This window comes from Embiotoca jacksoni, unplaced genomic scaffold (assembly GCF_022577435.1).
Source record: "Embiotoca jacksoni isolate LCO1_2020_lvr unplaced genomic scaffold, fEmbJac1.0.p SCAF_5, whole genome shotgun sequence".
NCBI lineage: Eukaryota > Metazoa > Chordata > Actinopteri > Embiotocidae > Embiotoca > Embiotoca jacksoni.
The window spans coordinates 7,170,107-7,195,689 of NW_027185403.1; the positions used below are offsets into that span (position 1 = coordinate 7,170,107).

Consider the following 25,583-nt stretch of genomic DNA (forward strand, 5'->3'; position numbering starts at 1 on the left):
TTTACATCTTTTGTGGTAGCATGGCGCTACTTTCCTTTAAGTTACAGAATAACCATGAAACTTTGCGGGGAAATGGTTCCCAAACTGCAGCACTGACAATTTGCACAACCAGCTGCAAAAATATGGCATGAAAAAGGTTCAAATTCAATTTTCTGTTTCTAGATTTTGAAGTTGAAATAAGAACAGATTAGATTGATATTGTTTATCAAAGACAAGATTGTATCTGTGTCCCATCACAAAAGCAAAGAGTCCAGCATGTTTATTACCAAATAACGACAGATGTTCATCTTCGAGAGGAAAAAAAGAAACATGACACCAGGATGCAACAGAAAATTTAAGGCTCTGTTAAATTCTCAGCTTCAAAAAAACAAAAATACAACATACCATGTATCCTGAAAACTCACAAAAAGCAAAAACTAGTATAAAATTAAAAGTTTAAAACTGGCTACCCATGTCATTAGTTTTTAATAAATAGGTTACTATAAGAAAAAGAAAAATACAAAGTTAAATTGGATTAACTGTGCCAGAGCTTTTATCAAACCACGTTGCGGCGGGAGTGATGACAAGAAATCAGCGTCTCCTGAATTTAAAGCAACACACGTCATGTAGTCAAGCACAAATATTTTCACTGTGAGCTTCCTTTGGTCGTTCCAAAATCATTCTCCTACACAGACTCCTCAAAAACTGAAAATGGAAGACCTGCGTCCACGTGAGTCATGCCTAGCAGAGACTTGAACAGAATTTAGGCTAAGAACAGTAAAATGGCTCATCCTCATCACTTCAAGTTGATTTAGTCATGTAAACATTTTCACTTTTGAGCATGCGAGTATTCAGATGAGTTCAGCTGCTTCAGGCCACTGCGATGAAAACAACGTATTGTCCCTTGAAGTGAATGATCCTGGTCTAATCCAAAGTTATACACCCTGTTTAAGTGTCCCTAAGCTATATATTAAAAAAAAAAACTAAAAAAAAAAACTTGCAGTACAAACTGCTGTAGTTTGTGTCAGAAGAACGATTTAGAACAAGATTTTCAAAATAAGGTGAGCAGTACACCTGGGCAGCAAACTGGTTGAAGAATGCATGCTTAAAAGTCAAAATGTTTCAATATTATGAAATACTTTGTCAAATTCCAAACTTGAGACATAATACAAGTAATATTAAAGTATATAATAGTGATTAAAGCAGCTTTAAAAAGAAGCTGCAACCTCACAAACACTCCTGCTTAGTATTTCAGGGATAACTCCATCTACAAGGAAAAAAAAAAAAAAAAAAGAAGACAGAAATTCACAGATGGCCGTTCTTACAAGTCTGTCTGCCTGTCTGACTCCGTCCGTGGTCATCGAAAAAAGGCCGTTGAGGTTGCAGCAGAAACATCTTTCTAACTGTTATGATATCAAAAATAGGACCGACGTCTTTCCTGTCAGAAACCACCTTGAGCAGAAACTTTACCAGCCGCTGTAAGTTTGTGTCAGTAGGTTTGAAAGTCAGGTTGAACCCTGGTTCATGGTTTTTCAAAATGCTTGTGGCGATCTAGACAAATGATGGATCTATAAAAAAAAAGAAAGGAAGAGAAACAGAAAAACGTTAGGTACCGCAAGAGGTTTAAAGGTCTGGTGGGCAGTGGTTAACGCAAGCAGCCTCTCTCACAGAAGCTACAGTGAACTTCCTGTTTTGGAAGAATTTCTTTTTCAGGATGTTACATTTTCCGCTTTCTGCTGCCAGGCTCACGGACCGCCTGCTTCTCGACTCTCTGCTCTTCGGGGTCTTTTTCCTCTCGGGCCCCGAGCTGCTCAGACAGTTGTGTTCTTCATGCCGCATACTTTCTGCAATCTTATGATAACAAGCTAAACCAACGGTTTGCGCCGAGCAGCACCACCCACTCGTCTTTCTCACTTCCAGCCGAATCTCTCCTCTGCTTCACACGGCACTCAAAACGCCACACAGTCATCCATGTGTCACATTTCTCCTCAGCTTGTGAACCATCTTTGCACAGGCACTGCAGGGACATTTTATCACATTTTGTAAAATTAGAGAGCGGCCAACTGTCCGTACCTCTTCCTCACTGTACCACGCAGGCCGTGCAGCACTGCTCCTGCTTCTCCGGCAGCGTGGAATAATTCATCTGTCGGACGATCTCTGCAAACAGCTCATCCACCATGGTCTTGCTCTTGGCAGAGGTTTCAATAAAAGGGCAGCCCCACTCTTGAGCCAAAGCTCGTCCGTCTGATCCGGCGACCTCCCGCTCAGACTCCAGGTCGACTTTGTTGCCAACCAGGATCAGCGGCACTTTCTCAAAGCGCTTCACTCGCACTATTTGGTCTCGCATCGGTCTGATGTCCTAAAAGGTTGATTGAAAGAGGAGTATGAGTGGAGCTCCTCAAAACCCACAAGAATTTCTATCAGATACAAATGAATGAGGCACTAAATTCGAGTTATTTTACAGGTATTAAAGAGTGGAAAACTGTGAAGGGTTTGCAACACAGACTGCACAACTACATTATTACACCAAGTATTACTGCCTTTGTTTATTGTGTGGTTATTTTTGAGTTTTTGTGGCACTTCACGAAAATAAGTTGTCTGGTAAACAGTTTGCAGACATTCAAAGCTTTGGACAGGCAAAGATGTGCTCTTATAAAAATTTCTTTTAAAAATTTCCCCTCGGGGATTAATAAAGTAAATACCTACCTTACAGCGAAGCTACAGACACAAATGCAATGCGATATGTTATGGCTGGGACATGTATCGATATTATATCATATCTCTTTATGAGACTAGATATGATCTTAGATTTTGGATATCGTAATATTGTCATATTTTATCAGTGTTAGTCTTTCGTGGTTTTAAAGGGTGCATCACAGTGAAGTGATGTCATTTTCTGAATCGACCGTTCTAGCTGTTCTATTATTTCACTTTAGCCACTTTGTCATTGTATTCGCATTACGACTGATTATTAAAAATCACATTTTGGAAATATTTGGCGAAAGCACCTATAGTAATCTCTAAAATATCGTTTCAATATCGGTACGAAAGCATTTGGCCGAAAAAAAAAAGTCGTAATATTAAGATTTCGTCCTCATCGCCAAGCCCTACAGTTGTAGTTGTTCACACAACAATAACACTGTTGTCTAGTGTTTCTTTGTATATAATATATATAGATATATATACTGTACTGTATATACTGTGCATTTTATATTTAACATTTTTTACTGCTATTTTATTGCTTTTTATTATTCTATTATTATCTTATTGCTTCCTGTATGCTGCTGTAGCGAAAAAAAAAAAATTCCCCTTGGAGATTAATAAAGTAATAAACCTACCATTGTAGGTTAGGTTAGGTTATATATGTATATATATGTATATAGTAAATCACCCAGGCTAATCCCAGGTTTCGTGCTGTGGTAGCAGAGGGGGGGTGATGGGGCAGTTGTTAAGATTAATATTATCATAAAATGTATTTAAAAATGCCATAAAAACAAGAACCACCAAACAGTAGGTGCAGTGAAAAAACAACAACACACACACCTGGGTGCTCCACCTCAGTGTTATAATGGTGGGGAAAACCCTGGCCCCTATAACGATGCCAGCTAAGTGGCAGCAACATGCTCCCAATTACGACAGCAATCCCCGGCTTGAAATAAATGTAGAAACTCACTATATTTTAATTGTTGTTGTTTTTTTTGTGCGTGTGCATCTTTTAGCGAATGATTTCCCTCCTTCAGTACAATTTGATGGAGAAACTGGCAGCATTTACGACACGGGAGACTCGGGAGTCACAGCCCGATTTTACTTTATTTATTTTTAAACACCTATATAGCTGCATTTTGCACGTGTGGTACCTGGAAAGACTGCTGGTTGACCAGGCTGTAGACCAGGATGAAGCCCTGCCCGTTCTTGATGTACAGATCCCTCATGGAGGCGAACTGCTCCGTCCCCGCCGTGTCCAGGATCTCCAGCACGGACGGCGACGAGTCCACCTCGATCTCCTTTCGGTAGAAGTCCTCGATGGTCGGGTCGTATTTCTCGATGAAGGTGCCGGTGACGAACTGGACGGTGAGCGCGGACTTGCCGACGCCGCCGCTGCCGAGAACCACAACTTTGTATTCTTTCATCGGGGCGGCCGGAGAGGGCTAACGTTAGCAGCTAACGACGTTAGCGACGCTGCTATACTCGCTCCAGAAACATTTATCAGGCCTTTTAAAAAAAACAAAAACTGGCAGAAACTAAGGCGATAAAAAAAAAACAAAAAAAAAACGAACCCTCTTCTTTCACTTAAAACCAGATATACTGCCCATACTTTTATGCTGTTTTTGTTTTTTTTAGTTAGTTCGTGAGGAAAAGTTGGGTGTCCGTTAACTCTGCCGTTAGCTCGCGTCACAGCTAGCTCGCGCCTGGCTGAATTCCCGCGGTGCCATCCCGGAGCCTCGCGCCTTCACGTCCGATCCGAGGAGCCTCGAGTACCGGCGACTCATCACAGACAGCAGGTCGCGGTGATACACGCTACACCTCCCCGACAGACTGCATGCCACTGCCCCGCTCTCTCTCTCCCTCCCTCTCTGTGTCTGTCTCTCTCTCTCTCGCAGCCGCTGGTTATGTCCGTCAGTCCGGGCCCGGTTCTGGTTCCGGCCCGGTCCGGCGCCTCGGCGACCCCCCCCCCCCGGGGCGTGCTATCGACGCAGATTCAGTGTAGTGATCCGACGGTCCATCGGCTGCGGGTTATTGCTGCTCCAGGGTGCGTTTGGACCTCTCGGTGCGGCGCAGGTTTGATTACCAGATAGGAAATATTTTTTTCCAACCAACTGATTTCCTGAAGCTAACAGCCCGCTTCCGCTAACGAGAACAAGACATCCGGCGCGATGCTTTTCAAAATAATATCCTGGATACTGGGAATAGCGTTGCGGGTTCTCCGTGTTTCATTTGACCGCATGCAAAACGTAATCCCACGGTAGTCAGTGCTTTGACATGTTAATTAGTTTCTTCAGAAGTCCCGTAGCTGTAAGAAAACCACTTCAAAGGTAGACTGAATGTTTGGTTTTTTACCATATACTACCCAGATGTTTTGATTTATCTAATAAATTACTAACCACATTTAAATTCAATTAATTGATACCAGATAATTGTTGTAGAATGACTCATCTGGATTTCACATTAATGAATGTCTAATTTCAAGAACTACAATATTGTATACTAATACCAGTCTTCTTTTCTCTTTCCATGTTTCCTGTTTATATTGCTATTGTCACTAACAAATACAAGTAGTGCATGTATTACTCTATATTGATTAATGATAAATGTCATATTTGTTACTATCTATTACTAAATAAAAATTATTATTGATTCAGTCTGTACCCAATTTATAAGAGCTTGTTTTAAATTAAATGAGCAGATTTGCCTCAGGACAATGAAAACATAGACAGCATGTAGGCTGAAAATCCAGATTTTTTTTTTTTTGCATCAATCAGGGGATTACTTTCACTCACCTTGTTAAAGTGTTGTTTAAATGTACTCCAGGGTGTGTCAGTACACCCTGACACCAGAGTAGGGTGTGCTTACAGATGCAACAAACCATTTGCAACTTATTGAGTTACTCCATAAAATATGTCAACTATAGATATTAAGATTTGTACTTCTCATGTTACTGAGGATGTCAGACAATCTGAGCTCAGGCAGTCAGCTTTGTCAGCTTTAGTTAAGCAGCATTACTGTCTGTATTCAGGCCAATCAATCAGTTTGAGAGTGACAGCCGGCTCCTGTGTTTTTGGTTTTAATAAGACCACATTTTCTGTGACGCGTATATTTGTAGCCTACCTCTAAGTTTTATTATACTGCCTCTCTGCTGCAGCAGCTTGAGTTTGCACCTCACTCAGTCGCATTAATTCTGCTCATTCGTGAACATGATTTATAAGGTTGCTCTCCACCTTAATGCTCTAATGCTCAGGGTCTAATGAAAATGTAAAAACGTGACAGAAATAATGACGCATAATGCACTAAGACACTTATTACCATACTTATTACCATAAATACCACGACAGATGCTTGTGTTTACTTGATGCCTCAGTTATTTGTCCACACAGCAGACATACTTAAATAGGAAGGGTTCCTTTCATTCAAATATAAATTGATTTGGTCAGCTATGCAATGGCTATAATCTAAAGTAAACAATGTGGGCTGAAAAAGCCTTGAAGGGAACATATTAGCATCTTTTTTAGAAGTACTGATCAAATGCAGTTTTTTGTGCTTTATTTAATAAACTCCGCATAAGACATCCATGACTTCCACTTTCTTTAAATTTATATACATATAATGAAGTCAATCGTATGTAAAAAAATAAACTGACAAAGGAAAACTACAAGTTGACACAAAAATCGAATGAAGAATAAAACACCACGAGAGGCTCACAATGATGTGTTTTATTTAAGGTCAAACAGAAATCGCAGAACTCGTCATAGGCACAGAAACTGACTCTTAATAGCTATACACTGCAAAATAAATTGGCATGTAGCACAGCAGCACATACAAGCACCACAAGCAGAAAACAGAGTGAAAACAAGAAGTGACAAAGAAACAGCGGTCACGTTCAAGTCTGTCCTAGAGTGTCAGAGACTTTTTCATATATGGCTTAGTCCTGAACAGTCTTTGGCCCTCTTCTTCCACAGTTTGCCTTTCAGTCTGTGATTGTACCCAATTTAAAAAGGTAATTTAACAACTCACCAGCAGAGGATTTTAAATAAAGGGATACGTTCTATACACACACGCAGTCAATTTCAATGTAGAACGTAAAAGTACATTTTGCACATTAAAGGCACAATACAGCGGGAAATAAAGGTGACAAAGCATCAATTTCAAAACACAATCTTATTCAGGTGTTGGTGACTGGAAAACCACAGTATGTTAAAATGGCTGCATGTGTATTTCTCCGTACACTGGCGCAGCAGTAATGAAGTGAGCTGGTGAGTCATAGAAAAGAAGCTTTGGTGAGTTTTGGGTACACGTCGTTCAGAGACCCGTCTCTGCACACAGACGCTCTGAAGCCAATCTTCTACAGTCAGAGGGCTGTGAACCGATTCACCAGGATGACTCAGTCAATCCACCACTAGGACAAGTGCCATGGCAACAAAATCGCTGGCTTTAAGAGTAATTGAAGAGCATCACATGTCCAAATCTGCACAAACAGAGTTGCGTAAGGATGCTGCTGCTGCTGTGAGAGTAACATTGGAAAACCATGTTGTTTGTAATTTTGACCAGAATCCTGAGGAAAATTCAGATTTATTGTTGTTTTGGATAATGACAAGGGAATAAAATAAATAAATAAAAAATAAAAACATTTTGCATAATGGAAGAAATTAAAAGTGAATTTAAAACCCTGTGAGCACATCCCTCATCCACGTTACTCTGACTTCTGATTTTATATCTGCTCCTCTTTGAATCCTGGCTGTTTTTGCAGATAGAGCTGCTCTGTGCTTTATTTTGGTGCTTTCCTGGAGAGAGAGGGAGGTGTCTGCATGATGAACGTTTACAGACAAGGTTACATACATTTCAGGCTGACTCTTTCTTTTAATCCACCTCTCCTGTTTGTCAGGGTGACATCTTATTGAACCAAAAATGATCCAGCAACTACTCTGAAAAAAAGCTTTTTTTTTTAAAGCGAACCGTTCGTAGTTTACCATTAGGCGACATCATGCTTGGCAAAGAACAGGGCTCGAGCAAACAAACTAAAGGACAGATCCCTCAAAGCAATCTTTTCACACTGTATTAAAACAATATCATTAACAATACATTGATTTGATTTTTTAATCAACTCTTTTATCTGTATTTATTCAAAATAAATTTTGAGTATTTTGACAGAGTTATGTACATAAGTGCAAACAAGGTGAACATCACACATTCGTATACACCTCAGCAAGGATCGACATCACCCAGCACAGCTGGGCAGAAAGAGACTTCTGGACCACCTTCTTCCTGAAACAGAGCTCACCAACGAAACAGCTCCTCACAGACGAACCAGAGCCAGGCTGCCCGCTCTGCAGGAGGTTTGACTTTACAGAAAAAAATCTTTCAGTCAGTCCAAAAGCCTCTTTACCTCCCTGACAGATAGGTGTTTGCTTTAAAAGCCAAAGTCCATTCTTATTTCTCAAAAACACCATGTACAAGAAAAAAAACAACACTGAAGGTCAAATAAACAAAACAAAATAAACACCTGACCTCCCCCAAGGACCTTTGGATATTACAAGGATTTAAGTTTTCCATATAAAATATTTAATCACGTTGCAATAACAAGACAAACTAATTAGACATTCCCTTTTTGAATAAGTTAGTGTGGTGTGTTATTTCAATTAATGTGAAAAAAATTCACTATTAGGATAATAGAAAGGTAGCCATGTTGTCATTTTGTTGCCATAGCAACAGCAACTATTACCATTAACAATGACTCCATCATTGTGTACAAACGATTTTTATATTATATTGTTTTTTTCTTGTAGGTCTACACAAACTATTAACTATATATAAATGATTTTTTTTTTTTTTTTAATTTTTTTACCATGCCGTGTTTTTTTTTATTTTTTTTAAATGTCGGATTAAAAAAAACCTTAACTTACAATTAATACATGTAATTTTCATACACAGCTATCACATCTTTATACAGTGATCGAGAAATAAGGCCGTTGTTTATTTGTATTGTCCGGACTGAACTAACTGTACACATGCTAAAGTTTCTAATCACGTTGATCGGAACATTTTGCATGTTCCACAGTTATGAATCAGGACCGCGTGAGAAAAATACAGCGAGGCCTAAAGGAAATCAAGTACAACAGAATGAGAGAGGGAAAGAGGTAAAAACTATTTTTTTCTCGTGCCACACCGCGATACCCCAAACTAACACACCCTGGAGCATTAACAGATGTACTTAAAAGTACTAAGAGTACTTAAAAATGCACATGCCCTAAAGAGGCACAGTTTATTAATCAAGTATTCTGTTTTCCCAGCTGGACAGCAGTCAGTGAAGGCATACCGATGTTGAGGGAGGGGCGGGGGGGGAGGGAGAGGAGGGGTATTTCTTGGCTGGACAAAGCTAGTCTTTCAAAGCGGTAAGATTTAGACAAAGGGATTTGTCCGGACATTCTGATCATCAATTTCATCGAGTCGGAGAAATTGAGCCTGCTCAGCAAAAGATAACAGATGTAAGGGGCTACGTAAGGTTTGATCCACCAGGCAGAGAGAAAGAAACGATGGTCTAAATAGATTTCTGCAGCATTTCAGAGATGCACTTATTTACCTTCTTTCTGAGGGTCCAAAAATTCGATCATCACACTCATGTCGGGACAGTTATTTATGAAGTAGTTTGTCTAATATTTGTCTAACATGAAAAAAGGAAGACCTTTTGTTTAGGTTATATGTTCATATTTTTTTTTTTTAAATGACTATGTATTGTTTATCCACCGAAGGGGTATAGTGCTATGCGTTGATGTAACGAGTACATCACAAATGATGCGTGAGTGCTGCATGTGCGCGGATTAAGTTGTTGCCGTTTCTGAGGTTGTGTAACCACTGTTCCTACGGTGGCAAATTTACATACAATAGTCAATAATATATATTTCCATCTCTTTAATTCATTAAAGTCAACTATATATTCATGCTAATATGAAAGGCTGCTTGGAATCACTCATCCAAAGTGTTTGTCTGATTTCAGTCGCAAAACATTCCAGCGTGTTTTACAATAAAAGCCTGAAAATAAAGAGTCTGTCTACTGAAACACTAGAGGGCTTTTAATTTGAAATGGATACAGGAAGTGTTGGGTTTGAGCCCAAGTTAATTAGCTGCTGGTTCTAGCTTTGTATTTCCCACAAACATGAGAGCAGTGTCAAGCTTTTCATCTAACTTGGTAATAAGTGTGTGCTGTTTCTTTACCTGCTACAGTTTAGGTGGCACGCTAATTGTGGTGCCCAGGTGGTAAGGAGGACAAAACATTAACTTGCCCAATGACAGGGTTATATCTCTGGAAGCGGTGCTACTAATTTGCCTCTGTTGAACACAGCTGGTAGTGCTGATGGGTAGGAAACCAGAAATGGATTACATGCTTGTCGCAGCACTAGCAGCTCCTGCTGGATGGCCTGTTTACTTCTGTATACAGCCTCCACAAACACCAAGAGTTAACAGAAACAAGGCTGCAGTACAGGGGACAACTGGCCAATCCAGGTAATCTAAACAGGGAAAAAAAAGCTAAAATAAAAATGTTTCCAACGCTGACTTTCTTAGTTTTCTGCCCAATAATTACACATTTTCTTTATAGTGCTTTTTGGCCACTTTGGATACTTTCGAGGGAAGCGGTTCAAAAACTGACTAGCAAGAAATGGTACCGTAATGTACCTGACCAGTGTATACGAATGTACTTTAAAGAGTACAATTCTGCTCTACCTTTTCTGAGAGTGAAAGATATTTCTAAAAGTAGTCACACCACCCATTGACATTAAATATAAATCTATATAACAATACACATACTTTAATATGTCTTAACACAGTATCAGCATGGTAGCTATGTGACCTCTGAAGTAGTCCATATATAGTGAATCATTACATTTCAGCATGCCTGTCTTTTAGAGGGGCATGTGTAAAGTTTTTGCATTAGATACATTCACGACACATTAACATTATTTAAAATGAATAATGTTCAGTGAAATGCCGTCACTTCTGCAGCATTTACAACTAAATATGTGATTCATTGTCTCTTTTGACACACGTACGTATGCACACAACTCTGATTTATTTCTTTACATTAACAATAGGACAGCACAGCTGTCTCTGAGAAGAAACTATCACATATGCAATTTTCTATTGTAATAATGTACCAAATAACACATCTATCTTTGAGCACTGGTCTGTTCTTACAGTGTATAGTGGTGGTTTGAAGAGACTTGAAGGAGGCACATTTGAATTTGGATAGAAGCGATTTCAGCCCAGTTTCCAAAGCTGTTGAGTTCAATTTTACACGCCTACAAAGCAATTCCTTACAGACATTTGAAAACCAAAAATCTAGCTGGTTTGTACCTTTTCTTCCATCAAACGGGTGATTCATTCTTTCATTTCCTGACGTCACCACACCTCGACTCTGCTTATAACAACTGTGGCTTCAATATTTAGAGTCTGACGACTTTTGACAATAAGGATACATCAGTAGAAAAAACATTTTAAAGTCAGACAGGACATTTTCAAGTTCTAAGCGTTCTCCCTGAAGAGCCACAAAACATAAACCTCTTGTGCCACTTATTCAATCCCAAAGCCGCATGATAGGAGATAATTACACAAACAAACTGCTTTTTTTTAAAATACATCTCTGCGTTTAGGAGGGAGACATTTATTTGGGGGAATTTTTCGGGTATTGCATTAAATGGGGCAGCTCCTTGCATATCCGACAGACTTCAGGCACAACATCAGGAAAAAAAATCCAGCTTCCATCTTGTGCAATGAATAACTGACATCAGGTGTAAAAATTTAAAGTAGTGCCAATTATAAAAGTCTGTAACAGATCTGACTCAAGTGTTTTCAATTTGATTTCGGGTAAGTTGAACACACAAAACCAGGGACCATGACTATACCTGTCAATCAAATCACAGAGGAAACGGGACAAACAAGGACCAATCACAAACAAAAATCAGTCACTGACAGACATCACAACTTAAGAAACTTTCATTTTTAAATGTTTTTAAATTTCAGCTGTTATTAGGAGAGTTCTACTGCGACAGGCCTTCACAAAGACAACATGACCTCACCAGCTTTAAGGCAGTTTGCTTCTTCAATCATTGTTTCTTAAAAGACTGAGAAATCTCACTCAGCCACTTCAGTAGAAGTGATGGTATCGTAATTTAATGTCACCCAATTTGTAGTTTTACAGGTTGTTGCATTACATGACAAGTAATGCCTCATTTGCAGCTCAGGTCATGATTATAAAACTGGGGGACAAAAACTGATTTAAACCGTACTTCACATTTATACAAATTTTAAGTGGCAATCAAGTCGACTTTTTTCCAGTAGTAGTTTTAGGCTAATACACGCTATTTTTGTAATCGATACTGCCTTAATTGCAAATACTGCAATAACCTATTTCACTAATTGCTCTTAAATGTTTTGGGAAACTAAGTCTCCTCTGTAGCTGAGCAGAAAAACCAAAGGCACAAACAAATTAACGACGACTCCTTATTGAATGGTACACATGGTACAACACAAATGCTGCATTCGTAGTCATCTTGATACGTAAACATGACATGATATGAAACACTCTTTCATTTGACAACATGTCATGGTTGTAGACCAGCAGCAGGTCCGCTGGCTGCTGATTTTCCAGATCTAGAGTTTCTGACTTTGGAACAGTCAAATGTGTTGGGTTGCCACATGTGATGGCTGCAACCCATAAAGGGCATTTAGTCTTGAATGTGTGTGTGTGTGTGTGTGTGTGTGTGTGTGTGTGTGTGTGTGTGTGTGTGTGTGTGTGTGTGTGTGTGTGTGTGTGTGTGTGTGTGTGTACATGTCTGCTGCACGTTTAAGGTGTGGGCATGTATGGCTGTAAGAACGAGGGAGCTCTATTGCTCAGCCTGATTGAGTCAGTATGCATCAGGATGGCTGCTTTAAAGCAACAGTAGTACGTCCAGGCTTGTATTGCATGAACCATCGCAGCTTTCTTACTTTCATAACATCGTATCAGAAGTTTCACATTGCCACTCGGTCAGTGTGCACTGTAGGTGAGGCACATGTTTGCTGCGGTGCGCAGGTTTCAGGGGCTTTAACTGGGGTTTCGGGAAAGGCTTACTGAGTTTAGTGCCACTGGAGCCGCCACCAGCAGTTTGGGGACGGGACAGAAATGGGTTTCCATGGGAACGCACTGGAGCTCCACCGGATCAGAAGTCAGAAGCTCTGAGTTGTCTACTGGAAGAGAGAGAGAGCAGGGAGAAAGGAGGAGCAGTGAATCCCCACTGACACAAATATCTGCTTCACATGGCCATTATTCTACGTTAAATTTAGAATGCAAAATATGCATCATGTAAAGTGTTTTCCAGATTTTAACATCTGGGCCTAATCCAGGCAATACACATTTTTAAAGTTAAGCAAGTGGTCGAGCAAGCACTGAGGATGTTTTCATTGATGTAGATACTGAATAAGTGTTGTCTTTATAGTTAGACTGAAGCTGCCATCAACCAATATCTTTGGCTATTTAGCAACAAACTTGATCAAAAGTGTTGGAGCTTGAGGGTTCAGATTTCCACCCCAAAATTCAGTCCGGGTGGAAAATTCAGATCATAATCAGACTGAAAAAAATCAAAAGCAATTTCACGTTGAAATTGGATTAAGAAGTTACCCGATCTCCTTATGGAGGCCTCTGTTTTCCCTTGTGGCTCTCAGGTCATTTGCAGTGAATGAGTGTGATGTGATAACAGAAATATTGACAAAAACAAAAGTGATGCTTTATGTTTACTGTGATATATCATGGAGTTTGGCCAATGTTTAAGTTTCATAATGTTCAAAAGAACAGCAGAAAATGTTGTCTAAATGGAAAAGAAATGTTGTTTCTTTCTGTTCAAAAACCTGGATCATGTTTTTCTAGTTGAACAAATTTTAAAACACTTTTGAAGCTGTTTATTAAAATCATGCCAGTGACAATTAAAGTCAATACTAGTAAACGAATACACTGAATAAAGCCTCATAGTTTAGTAGAGTAGCATTAATCATACATTTCCTCTCCAGGAGTATTTTACTGTGAAGAAAACAACATACTTAGTAAGTTTGGTTCAGCTGAGCATATTATTTAATCTTTACTGAAGTCTAAATATATAACGAGACATTTTTGTTGCTGCTCAAGCACAATGATCCCAATCCCTCTCAGACCTGACTGTTTCTCAAAAACAAAGCTAACCGGCGTCTGTTCTGGATTATTGCATCTAAGTTAGAAATGGGTGAATAAGATGTACCAAAGCGCTGACTGTTGCCTCAGTGAAGTTATAGCTTTTAAAAGGCATTCTCTATTTTCAAGTGCCGCAAAAGACTTTGGTAAAAACTATATATCTGGCTATATTATGTAGTACTGCAGTGAATACTGAAATAAAAAAATAAAAAAAACTACTATATGTTCATAGATTACAAAGAGCCACAGTAAAGACTGACAGACATGAAATGGTTCAACAGCAGAGATTGAGATGAAAACAGTATTTTAAGATTCCTCTCAAAACAAATTGTTTTCGGTTGCTCAACACACAACAGACTGAAAAGTAACGACAGATGAAATGTGAACATAACACGCGTGATGTGGCGTTTTTGTAACTCGATGAAAAAAAAAAAAAAAAACACTGACCAGGACTACAGAGCTAAAATAAAAGAGAACTGAAACAAAAGAGCAAACCTGATTCGAGGCGGCAGATTCAGCGAAAGGAACATTGGTGACTGGGGTCGAGGCCGACGAAACAGTGGAAGTGGTGGCACCGTGCATCATGGGAACTTTTATTCAGGCGAGTCAGACGAAAGACAGAGGACGAGGATGCAGGTAGGGAGGAGGAGGAGGGGGCGGAGGGGGGGGACAGGAATGATATGGTTACCATGGCAAAATGTGTAGGATCAAAAGTCATGGCAAGTCAAGTCAAGTGATATTGTCAGGATGAATTTGAACAGGTATCAGGACACATGCAAACGAAATAAGAGATAAAGAAAATTACATATTCAATTAGCCGACCCGTTACATAAAATAAAAAACAAAATGCATCGTTCAACAACGAATGGTAGTTAAACAAACAAGGCAATACACAGTCATACAATCTAATCAGACTGGAATATCTGATAATTGTATTCAATGGACGGATAATGTGTATGGAGGGAGCAAATGATCCATAAGGAGAAAATCTTTTTCGGTAATATCACAGCAATAGTTCCTTTTTCAGAAACATATTTTTACTGATATATTTGTGATTCAGTAACAATCTTCCTTTGGCTTTGGATTCAACATGTTCTGTTCTGAGGCCGCTTTGGATGAAGACAACGCTAACATATTGATACAAAATATGAGTACAGGACAAATAGTGCACACAACGCAATCATCCATCCATCTTCCTTTTTCTGACACTAATCCAAGATACACAATCATCTCAGATGATTTGTGGAAACAAATAATAAAACAGTATCACAGTTACAATCAGATGACAGTTTTAAAAAAAAAAGCACGATCTGAGAGGAAAAATCTGAATAATAAACTGATTTTGAATCTTGAGTTATCGAGAAGTGTGTACTGATCATAAAATAGATTTCTTTTTAAAGCTTTTTGTCTTATAAAATGTGTTGACCTTATTTCAATGTAAATTTTAAATGAATGTAGAGCACAAAGTTAGCAAAGTTGCATCGAGAGGTTGAGACTGAGACACACACACACACACACACACACACACACACACACACACACACAGAGTTCTACAATTAAGATCAGCATACTGACACTGTATCTTCCTGTGTGCGTGCTGTGCCTGTAATCATTGATAGTTGTTCCACATTGTCATTACAGAAAAAACACATGAATCTCACGTGTGCAAAACGTACATGTGTATTTTGGAACATTTCATGGTGGGTAGATTCCCATGTGAAAACTTCTTGACATGTTTTTCCCAGGTTCCCCCAATGTGGAAAACATGGGAAACTTGTGTTTTTTCTGTGAGGGTAGACTATCTTAACTAAAACTGTCTCAACATGTTCAGGTGTTATGTGAACCTGAACAACAATGCAACAGCATTAACAGTAGCTACCTTAGCCAACATCTCATTTTCTATGATTTAACTACAATATTCTGAATTTACACCTTCAGTTTTGGGACTATTTCCAACAACCATTTTTTTTTTACAAAACATCTGTGAAACTGTACTCTGCCTACTCAAAGCCTGACTTCTTAAATAAACAGGGTGCTAACAAAGGGTGCAAAACCTCCAAAATGAGTGTCTATCATATGAATTTCATATTAGTGTTGACCAAATACTGACACTTTCCAGGATGGTGTAAAACTTACAAAACTTGAGGCCTGTTTAGTCACCTTTTCTCTGTGAAAACACTTAAAGCTGACCACTGATATCAAAGGTATGAAAGCAAACAGAAATGTTTCTCAGTAAAGAAACAACTACATCTGCATCAGCGATTTAATATCAGCTCCAATATTTCATCCCGGTACAATAACCTAACCACCAACCATAAAATAAAACTGAGCTGCATCACCAATCAGGCCAGTGAAATAACTGGATCAAACCAGACATTGTTACCGGAGATACACAGCCCGTTAATGACAAGGAAAGACATCCCATCATTAGGAAACTACCTGACAGGTCACACCTTTAAATTTAGTTTTTTAACAGTATTGATATTAGCAATCGTGACTTACTGTAACTGTGATATTTCTACTCATGTTTGTCCTATATGGAGTCGTGTCTAAGAGGAATTTATGTTACTTTCTATGTGACAGACAATTTGGTCCCTTGAATCTGGAATCAATATTCTGAGCTTTTGATTTTATTCAGCCGTTAAAAAATTTTTTTGGGGCCCAAGAGAACTGAGCAGCTGAATCCCCAGTTCGACTTCTGAATTCGTATCTTTGCTGCGTCATATTCCTGTGCTATCTAAATAAAGGCAAAAAGCTCGTATTTTAATTGTCAGAGCTTTTTTTGGATATAGAACAGAGTGCAAAATCCCCGGTTTTAGTTCGGCTAGATTTGCTCATTTCAATTAATTCCCCCTGCTCTCTCTCGCTCCCTATTTTCTGCCAACTTTTTCACAGAGGAATACAATTTCAAACAAATATTGAAAAGACATAAAAAAAAAAATTTAAAAAAAAAAAATAAAAAAAAACAGTGCCAAATTCCCTTAAGTTAATGAGACTCTGTGGGTATTTTTTTTTTTTTTTTTTTTTAAAAAGCCTAGAGAAATGCATTGAAATCCTAATGGACTGTGGCTTTGAAAAGTTGTGGGCAGTGCTGTAATGCTTGGTTAATTTGTAGTTATTTGGCTAAAACATGCTAACCAGTATGACCATGTTGTCCTCCAATTAACCAATCAGTCATCCAATAACTGTCCACTAACACAAAAAGTATAGTTTATGATCCGTCACATTTTGAACAGACATGAGCATAAAATAAGAAATACATGATGAGAAGAACAGCAAGAGGAGAGCAAACAGAAAAGATTTGCGGTAAAGAAGATGCGATCGGCAGCTGCAAGTTCAGGTTAGTGCAGACAATACAAGAAACATCAAAGCTGTCACAATTAGTCCATATGTGCAACAACAAACAAAGACACACGGAAACCAATTGTTGATAAGTGAGGGAGAGCAAAAAACAATCACTTTCAGATCTCTTTCAACAAAATATATTTTCAAATGTTTTATTTTCTATAAACGTCCCCAGTCGATTGAGGGGGAAAAATTACCCAGAATATCGAGATAGAATAATTATATTTACAAGTTTTGGCCAGAATCTTAATGCAACAATAAGCCATCATTTTATGCTCATTAATTTCATTTCATTAAAATTTCTATTAATTTATGCATTACACACATGAGAAGGATATTAACATATTCAGATAGTTTTCTATACACATAAGGATGATTGCACATTTGCTTTGGACAGCAATGGTTTGCTTTTTTATTTATTCCTGTCGGCACAAGTTGGTGACATTAAAAACGGCAACTTTATGCACTAATCAGGCTTCTGTGTCTTTAACCTGACTGCAAAACTTTGTTAACCCCCCAATTTTTTAGACAGTGGTGGCCCCCCCTTAATATTTCAATTTGAATTATCTAAACTGGATTTACTGTATACAGGGTTGGATATCATTAACATTTTGGGGTAATAGTACTAGTACAGATACCTTGCCTTCAATACCAGTTTCCTGAATTATACTTTTTCCCAATTCCATAAAATTCATTTTAACATACTAAAAATACACTGTACATTACAATACAAATCTTTAGTTTTCATGCAGTTTGGAGGAACAGAGTATAAACCAGGTTACTTTCTGTAGCCACAATGTACAGATGTCCGCTAAACGCCTCACATGCAGCTGGCCAGACTGTTCAAAGAGAAGTTATTGCTCTACATTGTGTATATTTCACTCGCAGACACGTGAATCCAAAAACTTAACTCTCACAACCTACCGTAATCTTTTGATACAAATGTAACACAAGAAAACTCTGATTATCAAATATGAGCAGACTGTATAGTGTCAACATTGCTCAAGCCTACAGCCACTTAGATAGATTGACCACTGGCTTTCTTAAAGAATATATAAATACAAACTTCTGTCACTGGGGCATTGAGTGAGAAACTTACACCATGGATAAGCTGAACGCAGTAACTTCCTGTATCAGTTTCAAATTAAAAGCCCTCTAGCGTTTGATACATGGTCCAACCATACACGAGCTTTTGACCTTGTCTTGTAATACCAAACAACGTCTTTTGCGTCTAGTAAGCATTGACCAATGTGTGATTCTGGTAGTATGTGCGAGTGCACTGATGTGTTTTCCTTAGTATACAAGCACATACACAAACAGATTTCCCAGATCTCCGCTGTCCAATTCAATGGGTTCCAATAACCTGCAGTGCATGCAGCATTTTCACATAATGGCATTCTGATGTGTTTGTTGTCTGTCATTTATTTGCTCATCACAAGTCAAGCAAGAGCGCATCAAATGCAAGCACCACAGCAGAGAGGGGAGGGAAGAATAATGCAGGGTAATAGAAGGAGTAAATATGAAGAGTTACACTGCAGAGGAGCCTTGAACAGAACAGCATGCACACTGTTACCACAAGACCTGCAACTCCTTGTATCCCACAGTATTGCCCAGTCGTCTAACTCTTGCACTTCTGAATCAGGTTCCAAGGGTTCATGAATCCAGTGTCACGCTCACACATATGACAGATTAACACTGGTGTTGCAAACGTGTCCAGAGACTCACCAGTGGGGATAAAGGCTGGTTGCTGGAGCTGCATATTAGCCAGGGCTTGCTGGTAGTGGAACATGCTGGGGTTGAAGACAGTGGCAGCAGCTCCGTTACTCTTTTCTAAGATCGGCCTCTTTGGTAGCTGCTGCATGACCCCTGGAGGCAAACCCTGGCCAGTGAGAGAACCAGAGAAAGAGAGGCTATCTTTCAGCACAGTGAACTGCAGGTTACAAAACTCCTCCTTGCCGTATACACAGTAAACACTTTCCCTGCAACAAAAAAATGACATCATCTGGGGACATCTCTGGGTAAATGTAAAGTCATCTGTAAGTACTCTTTAAACTAAACATCCAGTTGATGTGAACGCTTCTTACCACCACAAGAGGGCACTGCGGTATCTAAGATTAGCTGAAGTGATGTAGGACAGCCCAGAGGTCAGGCCAAGAGCAAAATGGATTTCTATAATTTCATTGTCTAATGGGGACAGTGCTGAAACATCAAACTGTAGCGGAAGATGACTTACACATATTAGTGCAACATAGATATAAAACTTTAACACAGAGCACATCATTGTAGGATATGATGCCAGACTGATGCAGGAATACACTTTTAATTATACTCCCTGATTTATCTCAGATAAATGCATTAAAATGTGATCCATTTACGACTGTACAATAATAGAAGATATTCAGCACTTCAATAGCATGCAGAAAAACAATATGATTTCCAGAAATATATCTTGTTTCTAATTCATTTCATTTTACTATTTTGTATTTTTCTCAGTACTTCTTGTTTTTTCTGCATCAGCACTGCAGATTAACCTGGTTATTGTACAGGTGCTCAAAATGCTAACTTTAGCACCTGCAGCTTGCTTCACTGAAAGTACAGGCTCAGGCAAAGTAGCAGGTATTCATGAAAAACATAATCCCCAGACTATATTATCACATTTGAGGCTGGCTGTGGGATTCTGTGATCGCCTGATCCCTCAGTGCATCAGTAAACAATATGCCAGGTACGGAACAAGAACATCTACTATTTCAGTGGCAGTGTTTGTTGAGCAGATATGCTGAAAGTTGACTTGTGACTTCTAAAAGATGAGTACTGGCTTACACCCGTGTTTTCTTCTGTTTTCTCTGGTTGTATATAGCATAGAAAAACTACTACTAAAATGTCCAGCCCTTGACTAATGTTTATATTTGGTAAAAAGAACCCAGAGCTCTCCTCTACTTGCCCCTCGTATTTGTCCCTAGTATTTGTCCCTATCATGGCACAGAGGACTCACCAAGGCTGCAGACGCTGTGTTTTGACTGGCTTGGTGCTGGGCAGCCTTGATCCTGGCCTGCAGGTGAGCCGGGGGATGGAAGTACTTGCACTTGTCTCTGCTGCAGCGGCCTTTAATGTAGTCCATGCAGACGATGACTGAGTTCTCGCTGCAGTCCACCATGCCAGCCTCCAGGGGGTGAGCATAGCGGCAGTCGCTCTCACCTCGTGTGCAGTTACCACGCTGGAATTCTCGACAAACCTGTCAGGGCCAGCAGGAGCACTGATCAACACTTTCATCATACTTTGGCCAAACATAGAAACACAACAACTGCACACAGTTTGCATACCTCCAGCTTGTCTGTGCGCACATGTTTTTGTGCGGAGGTGCCATTGCCCATGGATGCCAGGCCGGTTGGACTCCCAGGGACCAGCATGGGAGTGCTGGGAAGCAGCTCAGGCATCAAGCCTATGGCCGGGCCCATGTGGCTCAGATATGGACTGAATGCCATACTGGGACTCGTGGCCATGGAGGGCGTCACTGGGAATGTTGTCTGAGAGAGGAAGAGAACCAGAGAAACAAGAGAGAAACAATTTATTGCAGGGCTATCTCTGGATTCAGGAGATTTGCTGGTAACATTACCAGCGCTGTGGGTTTTGGCAGCAATAAGAACAACACATTTACCTACAGCTGTGCTACTCCTTTAAACATTAAAAAAAAAATTGGCATCGATAATACGCAAAAGCTTTTGTATGTTACTTGCTATTCAGTGAATTTCCTTCTATAAAGTTAAAGAAGACTTAGAGTGTATTTCAAAGCCACCATCCCTGTTGCTGAATATAACTGCATGGCATCATATTCTACTGTATGTAACTGGCTTTTATATGTAAATAATAGAAGAATACTCTTTTTTATTCCCTATTTTTTCTTTTTTTAAGGAAAGAAGATAACATGATGTGCTGGAATAATTAGCAGCACGTAATGCCAGTCAAATACTATTCTGTAATAAAATAAAATAGCTGTCTCCTTGTGTCTGACTTATTGCATCATACACAGTACATTAATAGTGGTATTTTGATCAATATAAGACATTTCTTCAAACACACTGCTTCAACTGGAGAGTGGTAGTTCTGGTACGGGCTGCTCACTATGGGCTGCAGTTGTGCTCCAGGCAGCATGAACTGCATCTGTTGAGCCAACATGGCTGCTGCGGCCTTTTGTTGGATCAGGTTGTTCCTCCCGTTAATCTCCAGTTGGGTTTTCAGGTGCGGAGGTGGGTGCAGGTATTTACAGTTCTCTCGTGAGCAGCGCCCCTGAGGAGATGAGGGTGAGAGCAGGCAGGTAGTGTGACACTTAACAGGGAGATGAGAATAATGTGACTGAGAAACTACATCGAACAGGAGAGTGTCATGATCCAGGCAACAAAGATCGGAGAACTGTCCAACACCAAAGATTAAAATCCTCCATTATTGCAGCAACGGATCTAAGTATAGCAAGAGGACTCATCCATATATTCAAGTACAATTTGTTAAACTAAACATTGAGGATCAAGTGCATTTTCAGACCAGTCTAAGAAATATGTCTTGTTAATTCTGGTCAAATTAAGTACTAATGAAGCCCCAAAAGAGCTGACGCTGCATAATTCATGAGAAATGTGCAACCGCTTCCTAAAAGAGTTCAGATCTGAGAAGAACAGATATGACGAAATGTAACTGGCACTCATTCAAAGGTGCTTCTTATACATATATAAAATTAAAATAATATGTTTAAAAAATAAAAGCTGTTCACTTAGTTTCAGTCAAAGTGTACAATTTATTTTCATACCATTAGTGAATCATTTTCAAAGCAGTGTGAAATGACATGTGACGTATTTGAGCTGTATTTGGATTTGTCCACAGTGGCACGGCAGGAAAATAAATCCCAGTGACAAGAGATAAAGCTGGAGGGTGAAAACATATGCTCAGCTCTCACCATCCTGGACGACAGGTTCTGTATCTCCACCTGGAAGATTTCAATCCAAAGAGCAACCTACTTAAAAACCCCAAAAAGTACACGCGTATGACTGACTGCAGCACATGCACTGATGGTGTATTGTTTAGAGGGCAGGGTTACATAGAAGATTCCTTTATATTATCATGATAAAAATAAGATATATTATTGAAATACAACAATACGACAGGTTTGCAAAGGACTGAAAGCATCATTATTTTATTTTTTTGAAGACCACTTTTTTGTTAAGAATGATTAGCGTTTGAGTAAACTGTATAATACTGAAAATACATGACATATATGCATACCAGTTTTATGAAGTATACTTGGGAAATGAATCGCTAATTAATCATAACTTTGTGATTGTTATCTTTATTACTTTATGTGCATATTACTTTATTCTCACCACAGGAGGTCAGAAATATCATTTTAAAGGATATGTACAAACAGGGGGAGGTTTTTTGACATGAGGTTTTATAAATAAATCATACAAAGACATGTTTCTGATGGAATAATGTGCTCAAATAACTGCAATTTATGACTTTGCTAGATAGGATAATCGATTGAACACTGAGCAATACTATTACTATTGATTAACAAATGCAACATGTGACATGTTGGGTGAACAGCCAGTGCTGTGTTGGTGTGTTTATGTGCAGTCAAAGCTTCTCTTTTTGTATCTGAACACAAAGCTTCATTCAACACATGCAGACTTAAACAATGGCAGCAGACAGTTTGTATGACCATAACCTCATACAGTGATGCAAAGTAGATGCTGTTTATAATAAAAATGAATGAAACATGAAGAAATAGTCGTAAAAACCTTTTCCAGAGGTCAGACAGCTCAGCAATATTTTGATTATAAATTAAAGTAATTATCGAGTTAGCTGAAAAATGCAGAACACCAACTGCAGCTTTTTATCTGATGACACTACAACTCTCTGACTTTACCTAAAAATGTAAGAACTGGCACTTGGTCAAATCTGTAATAGATGCTATGTCTTCATGGCAGCTAATATTGATAATGTCATCCCGAAAATATGGGGATTTTTTTTTCTCCAAATAATCACCTCAGAAAACTTTTAAAATTCTTTAGCAAAATTTTCCCAGAGACCAAAATAAACAGCTTTCAGCTGAAAGTTATAGTGTGGGACTTCTACATATAAGTGAACTTCTGATTTAACCCATCACTGCCAGGTAGCTCTCTCTGTATGTCACTAGTGTTTAAATCTGGTGTCTGGTGAGACCTTCCTGCCCTGGCTAGATGAATGCATATTTTGTATGGGCAGAGGATGTTCACCAGAGACTTTCACCGGCCAAGCTGGATAACTTCTGGTTTAACCCTATATGCTAATTTAATTGGGGATAAAATAATTCCATCACCCAGCTCTTCAAGACTTTCCAAATGTTATCGGACTGCTTGGATAAAATTCTGAAAGTGAAGCGAGTCATTTCAAGGAGGTTATAGTGCTTAAAACTATTTATTCACTATTTCATAGCAGTGGCTTTTGGAACAGATTAGGCTACGACTAGGCCTCTGATGTAAGCATGTGTCAGTACTTTAATTACTCTGACTGGCAGAAGGGGGAGACAACAGTTCCGCACTAAAGGTTTAACAGTTCAAGTTTTAATAGCTCATCAGAAATTCTGTTTGTTATTAAGTTTAAATCCATAAAATATGAAAAAAAAAAAAAAAAAAAGGTTTTCCATGTTGCTTGAAAAATGACTTCAATAATAAAAAAAAAATAGATACCAATTCATTTTCTAATTTGTTGATCAACTAATTAATCATTTCAGGACTATATATTTTACATACTAACTCTGGCCACAAATTGTTTTGATCAGAAATAATTCTTTATACTTAATATTTTTGGCTTCCTGACAAACTCTCGATAAGATTTTGATCCATTTATCTAAAAGCAATTCATTTTGCCCCAGAATGTCATTTAAGTGTCCTTCGTCCCTGCCAGACTGTGGGGAAGGTGAAGATGGTGCTGCAGGAACACTGCAGGTCAACGCACGCTCAGAGGAGAAACTGCAGTCTCCATTAAACCCCTGGGCCGACAGCAGCTGCCTGCCCCTGCAGATGAGCTGTTAACCTGCTAAACTACCTCCACTGAGCGTCAGCCGCATGCTCTGTCATTAAACCACACCCACACAATGCATTAGATGATCCTGTCAATGCTGCACAACTGACAGAGCACTAAAGCAAAGGAAAATAAAAAAAAATAGTCTGAGAAGAAACTGACGTCATGGTGCAGAGACTCTGACGGTGATGGATGATGTCGAGCTGAGATGAGGACACATAAAAAAGGGATCAGCAGCAGGAGAGCAATATTAGACGAGAGGAAACCGCAGTGTCTCTTATATCCGCATCCACTCGCACGACCTCACACAGCGGACAAAAAGCATACAAACATGCAGCGTCTGAAAAATGGTCAGGATGATACATGGATGAACACAAACATACTCGCCTACACTGGAGATGAAAACAAGCTTTGTGTCAGCTGTGTGTTTCGGGACGAGTCTGTAATAAAGAGTCCCAGGAGCCCAGTTCTCCTGCTCCAACTCAAGGGGGAAGGGATCCTATTAATAAATCTAATGGTGGACTTTGTCCATTGTGTGCATCAAAACAAAACTTGGACTAATCATGAACATGGACACAGATGTAAAACCTTTCAAATCTGGGGTACAGAAGGAGGCCAATGAAAAGCAATGCTGAGGAGAGCATTGGGTCAGGAATCTCCTTTTGGTAGCCATAGCAACACACTATGCAACAACCAGGTAAGTCCCTGTTCGTACAGTGGTGTGGCGTTGATGCATTCAGCGAGAAGAGATGGCTGGGACATCGATAAAGAGAATTCTTCACAGATCTATTGTTGCATGCATTTTTAGAGCTGCATTAACTCCCATGTCAACATATGACAACTGGCTGTTTTTGAAAGAGTCAGAACGCTCAAGTTTGAACTCACTCTTATATGTGATGATGAAGAATAATCAATAGACTGATTGACACAAGTTTAAGTCTTAGTCATGCTATCGGCATGACTGTAGGAATGACAGTACCAGTCATTTCGTAAGATATCTCAACAACTGTTGCATAGGTTGTCATGAAATTTAATTGAAAAGAATTGGTCGTTCCAGCCTCTAAAATGCCAAGATTATCCGTTTCCCTCGGATAAATTGAGTAAATTTGGGTGCAAAATTGTTGTTTGGACAAACGATGGTCTTTTGCTGTCATTTTATTGACCAAAAGAAAAGAAAAATCAATGAATCTACAAAGACTCGAATGGATAAATCTATTAATATTAGAGTATTGTTAGTTGAAGCCATACAATGCTGTCATTCTTGGGTAACACTCCTATTGAAACTACTGTATGTTGTAAAGTAGGA

The 25,583-nt window shown here is 39.1% G+C and overlaps 2 protein-coding genes across 13 annotated transcripts in view; both read right to left on the reverse strand.

Moving 5' to 3' along the window:
- Positions 1–244: 244 nt before the first annotated feature.
- rap2c (RAP2C, member of RAS oncogene family) lies at positions 245–4,844 on the reverse strand. Its single transcript, XM_069170578.1, has 3 exons — positions 3,837–4,844; positions 2,053–2,338; positions 245–1,547 (listed from the first exon to the last, which is right to left on the reverse strand). Exons 1-2 carry the CDS (start codon positions 4,107–4,109, stop codon positions 2,060–2,062), a joined length of 552 nt encoding a protein of 183 aa, XP_069026679.1. The 5' UTR covers positions 4,110–4,844; the 3' UTR covers positions 245–1,547; positions 2,053–2,059.
- Positions 4,845–6,392: 1,548 nt separating this feature from the next.
- mbnl3 (muscleblind-like splicing regulator 3) overlaps positions 6,393–25,583 on the reverse strand; it is a 30,756-nt gene continuing 11,565 nt past the window's right edge. For 3 of the 12 annotated variants that reach the window (XM_069171258.1, XM_069171259.1, XM_069171260.1), the window contains exons 3-9: positions 21,308–21,514; positions 20,551–20,754; positions 20,223–20,462; positions 18,956–19,109; positions 17,024–17,077; positions 14,381–14,475; positions 12,823–12,912 (exon numbers count right to left, since the gene is read on the reverse strand). In XM_069171258.1, coding sequence (XP_069027359.1) covers positions 12,910–12,912; positions 14,381–14,475; positions 17,024–17,077; positions 18,956–19,109; positions 20,223–20,462; positions 20,551–20,754; positions 21,308–21,514 — 957 coding nt within the window. In that variant the 3' untranslated portion in view covers positions 12,823–12,909. The other 9 variants (XM_069171264.1, XM_069171266.1, XM_069171269.1 and 6 more) reach the window with 9 other exon arrangements.

Bases quoted from the DNA above. Each gene is read 5' to 3' on its own strand.
- rap2c (XM_069170578.1), bottom strand. From the start codon at position 4,109: ATGAAAGAATACAAAGTTGTGGTTCTCGGCAGCGGCGGCGTCGGCAAG. The intron at 2,339-3,836 runs GTACCACACGTG...TCAACCTTTTAG, and splicing joins TCAACCAGCAGTCTTTCCAG to GACATCAGACCGATGCGAGA.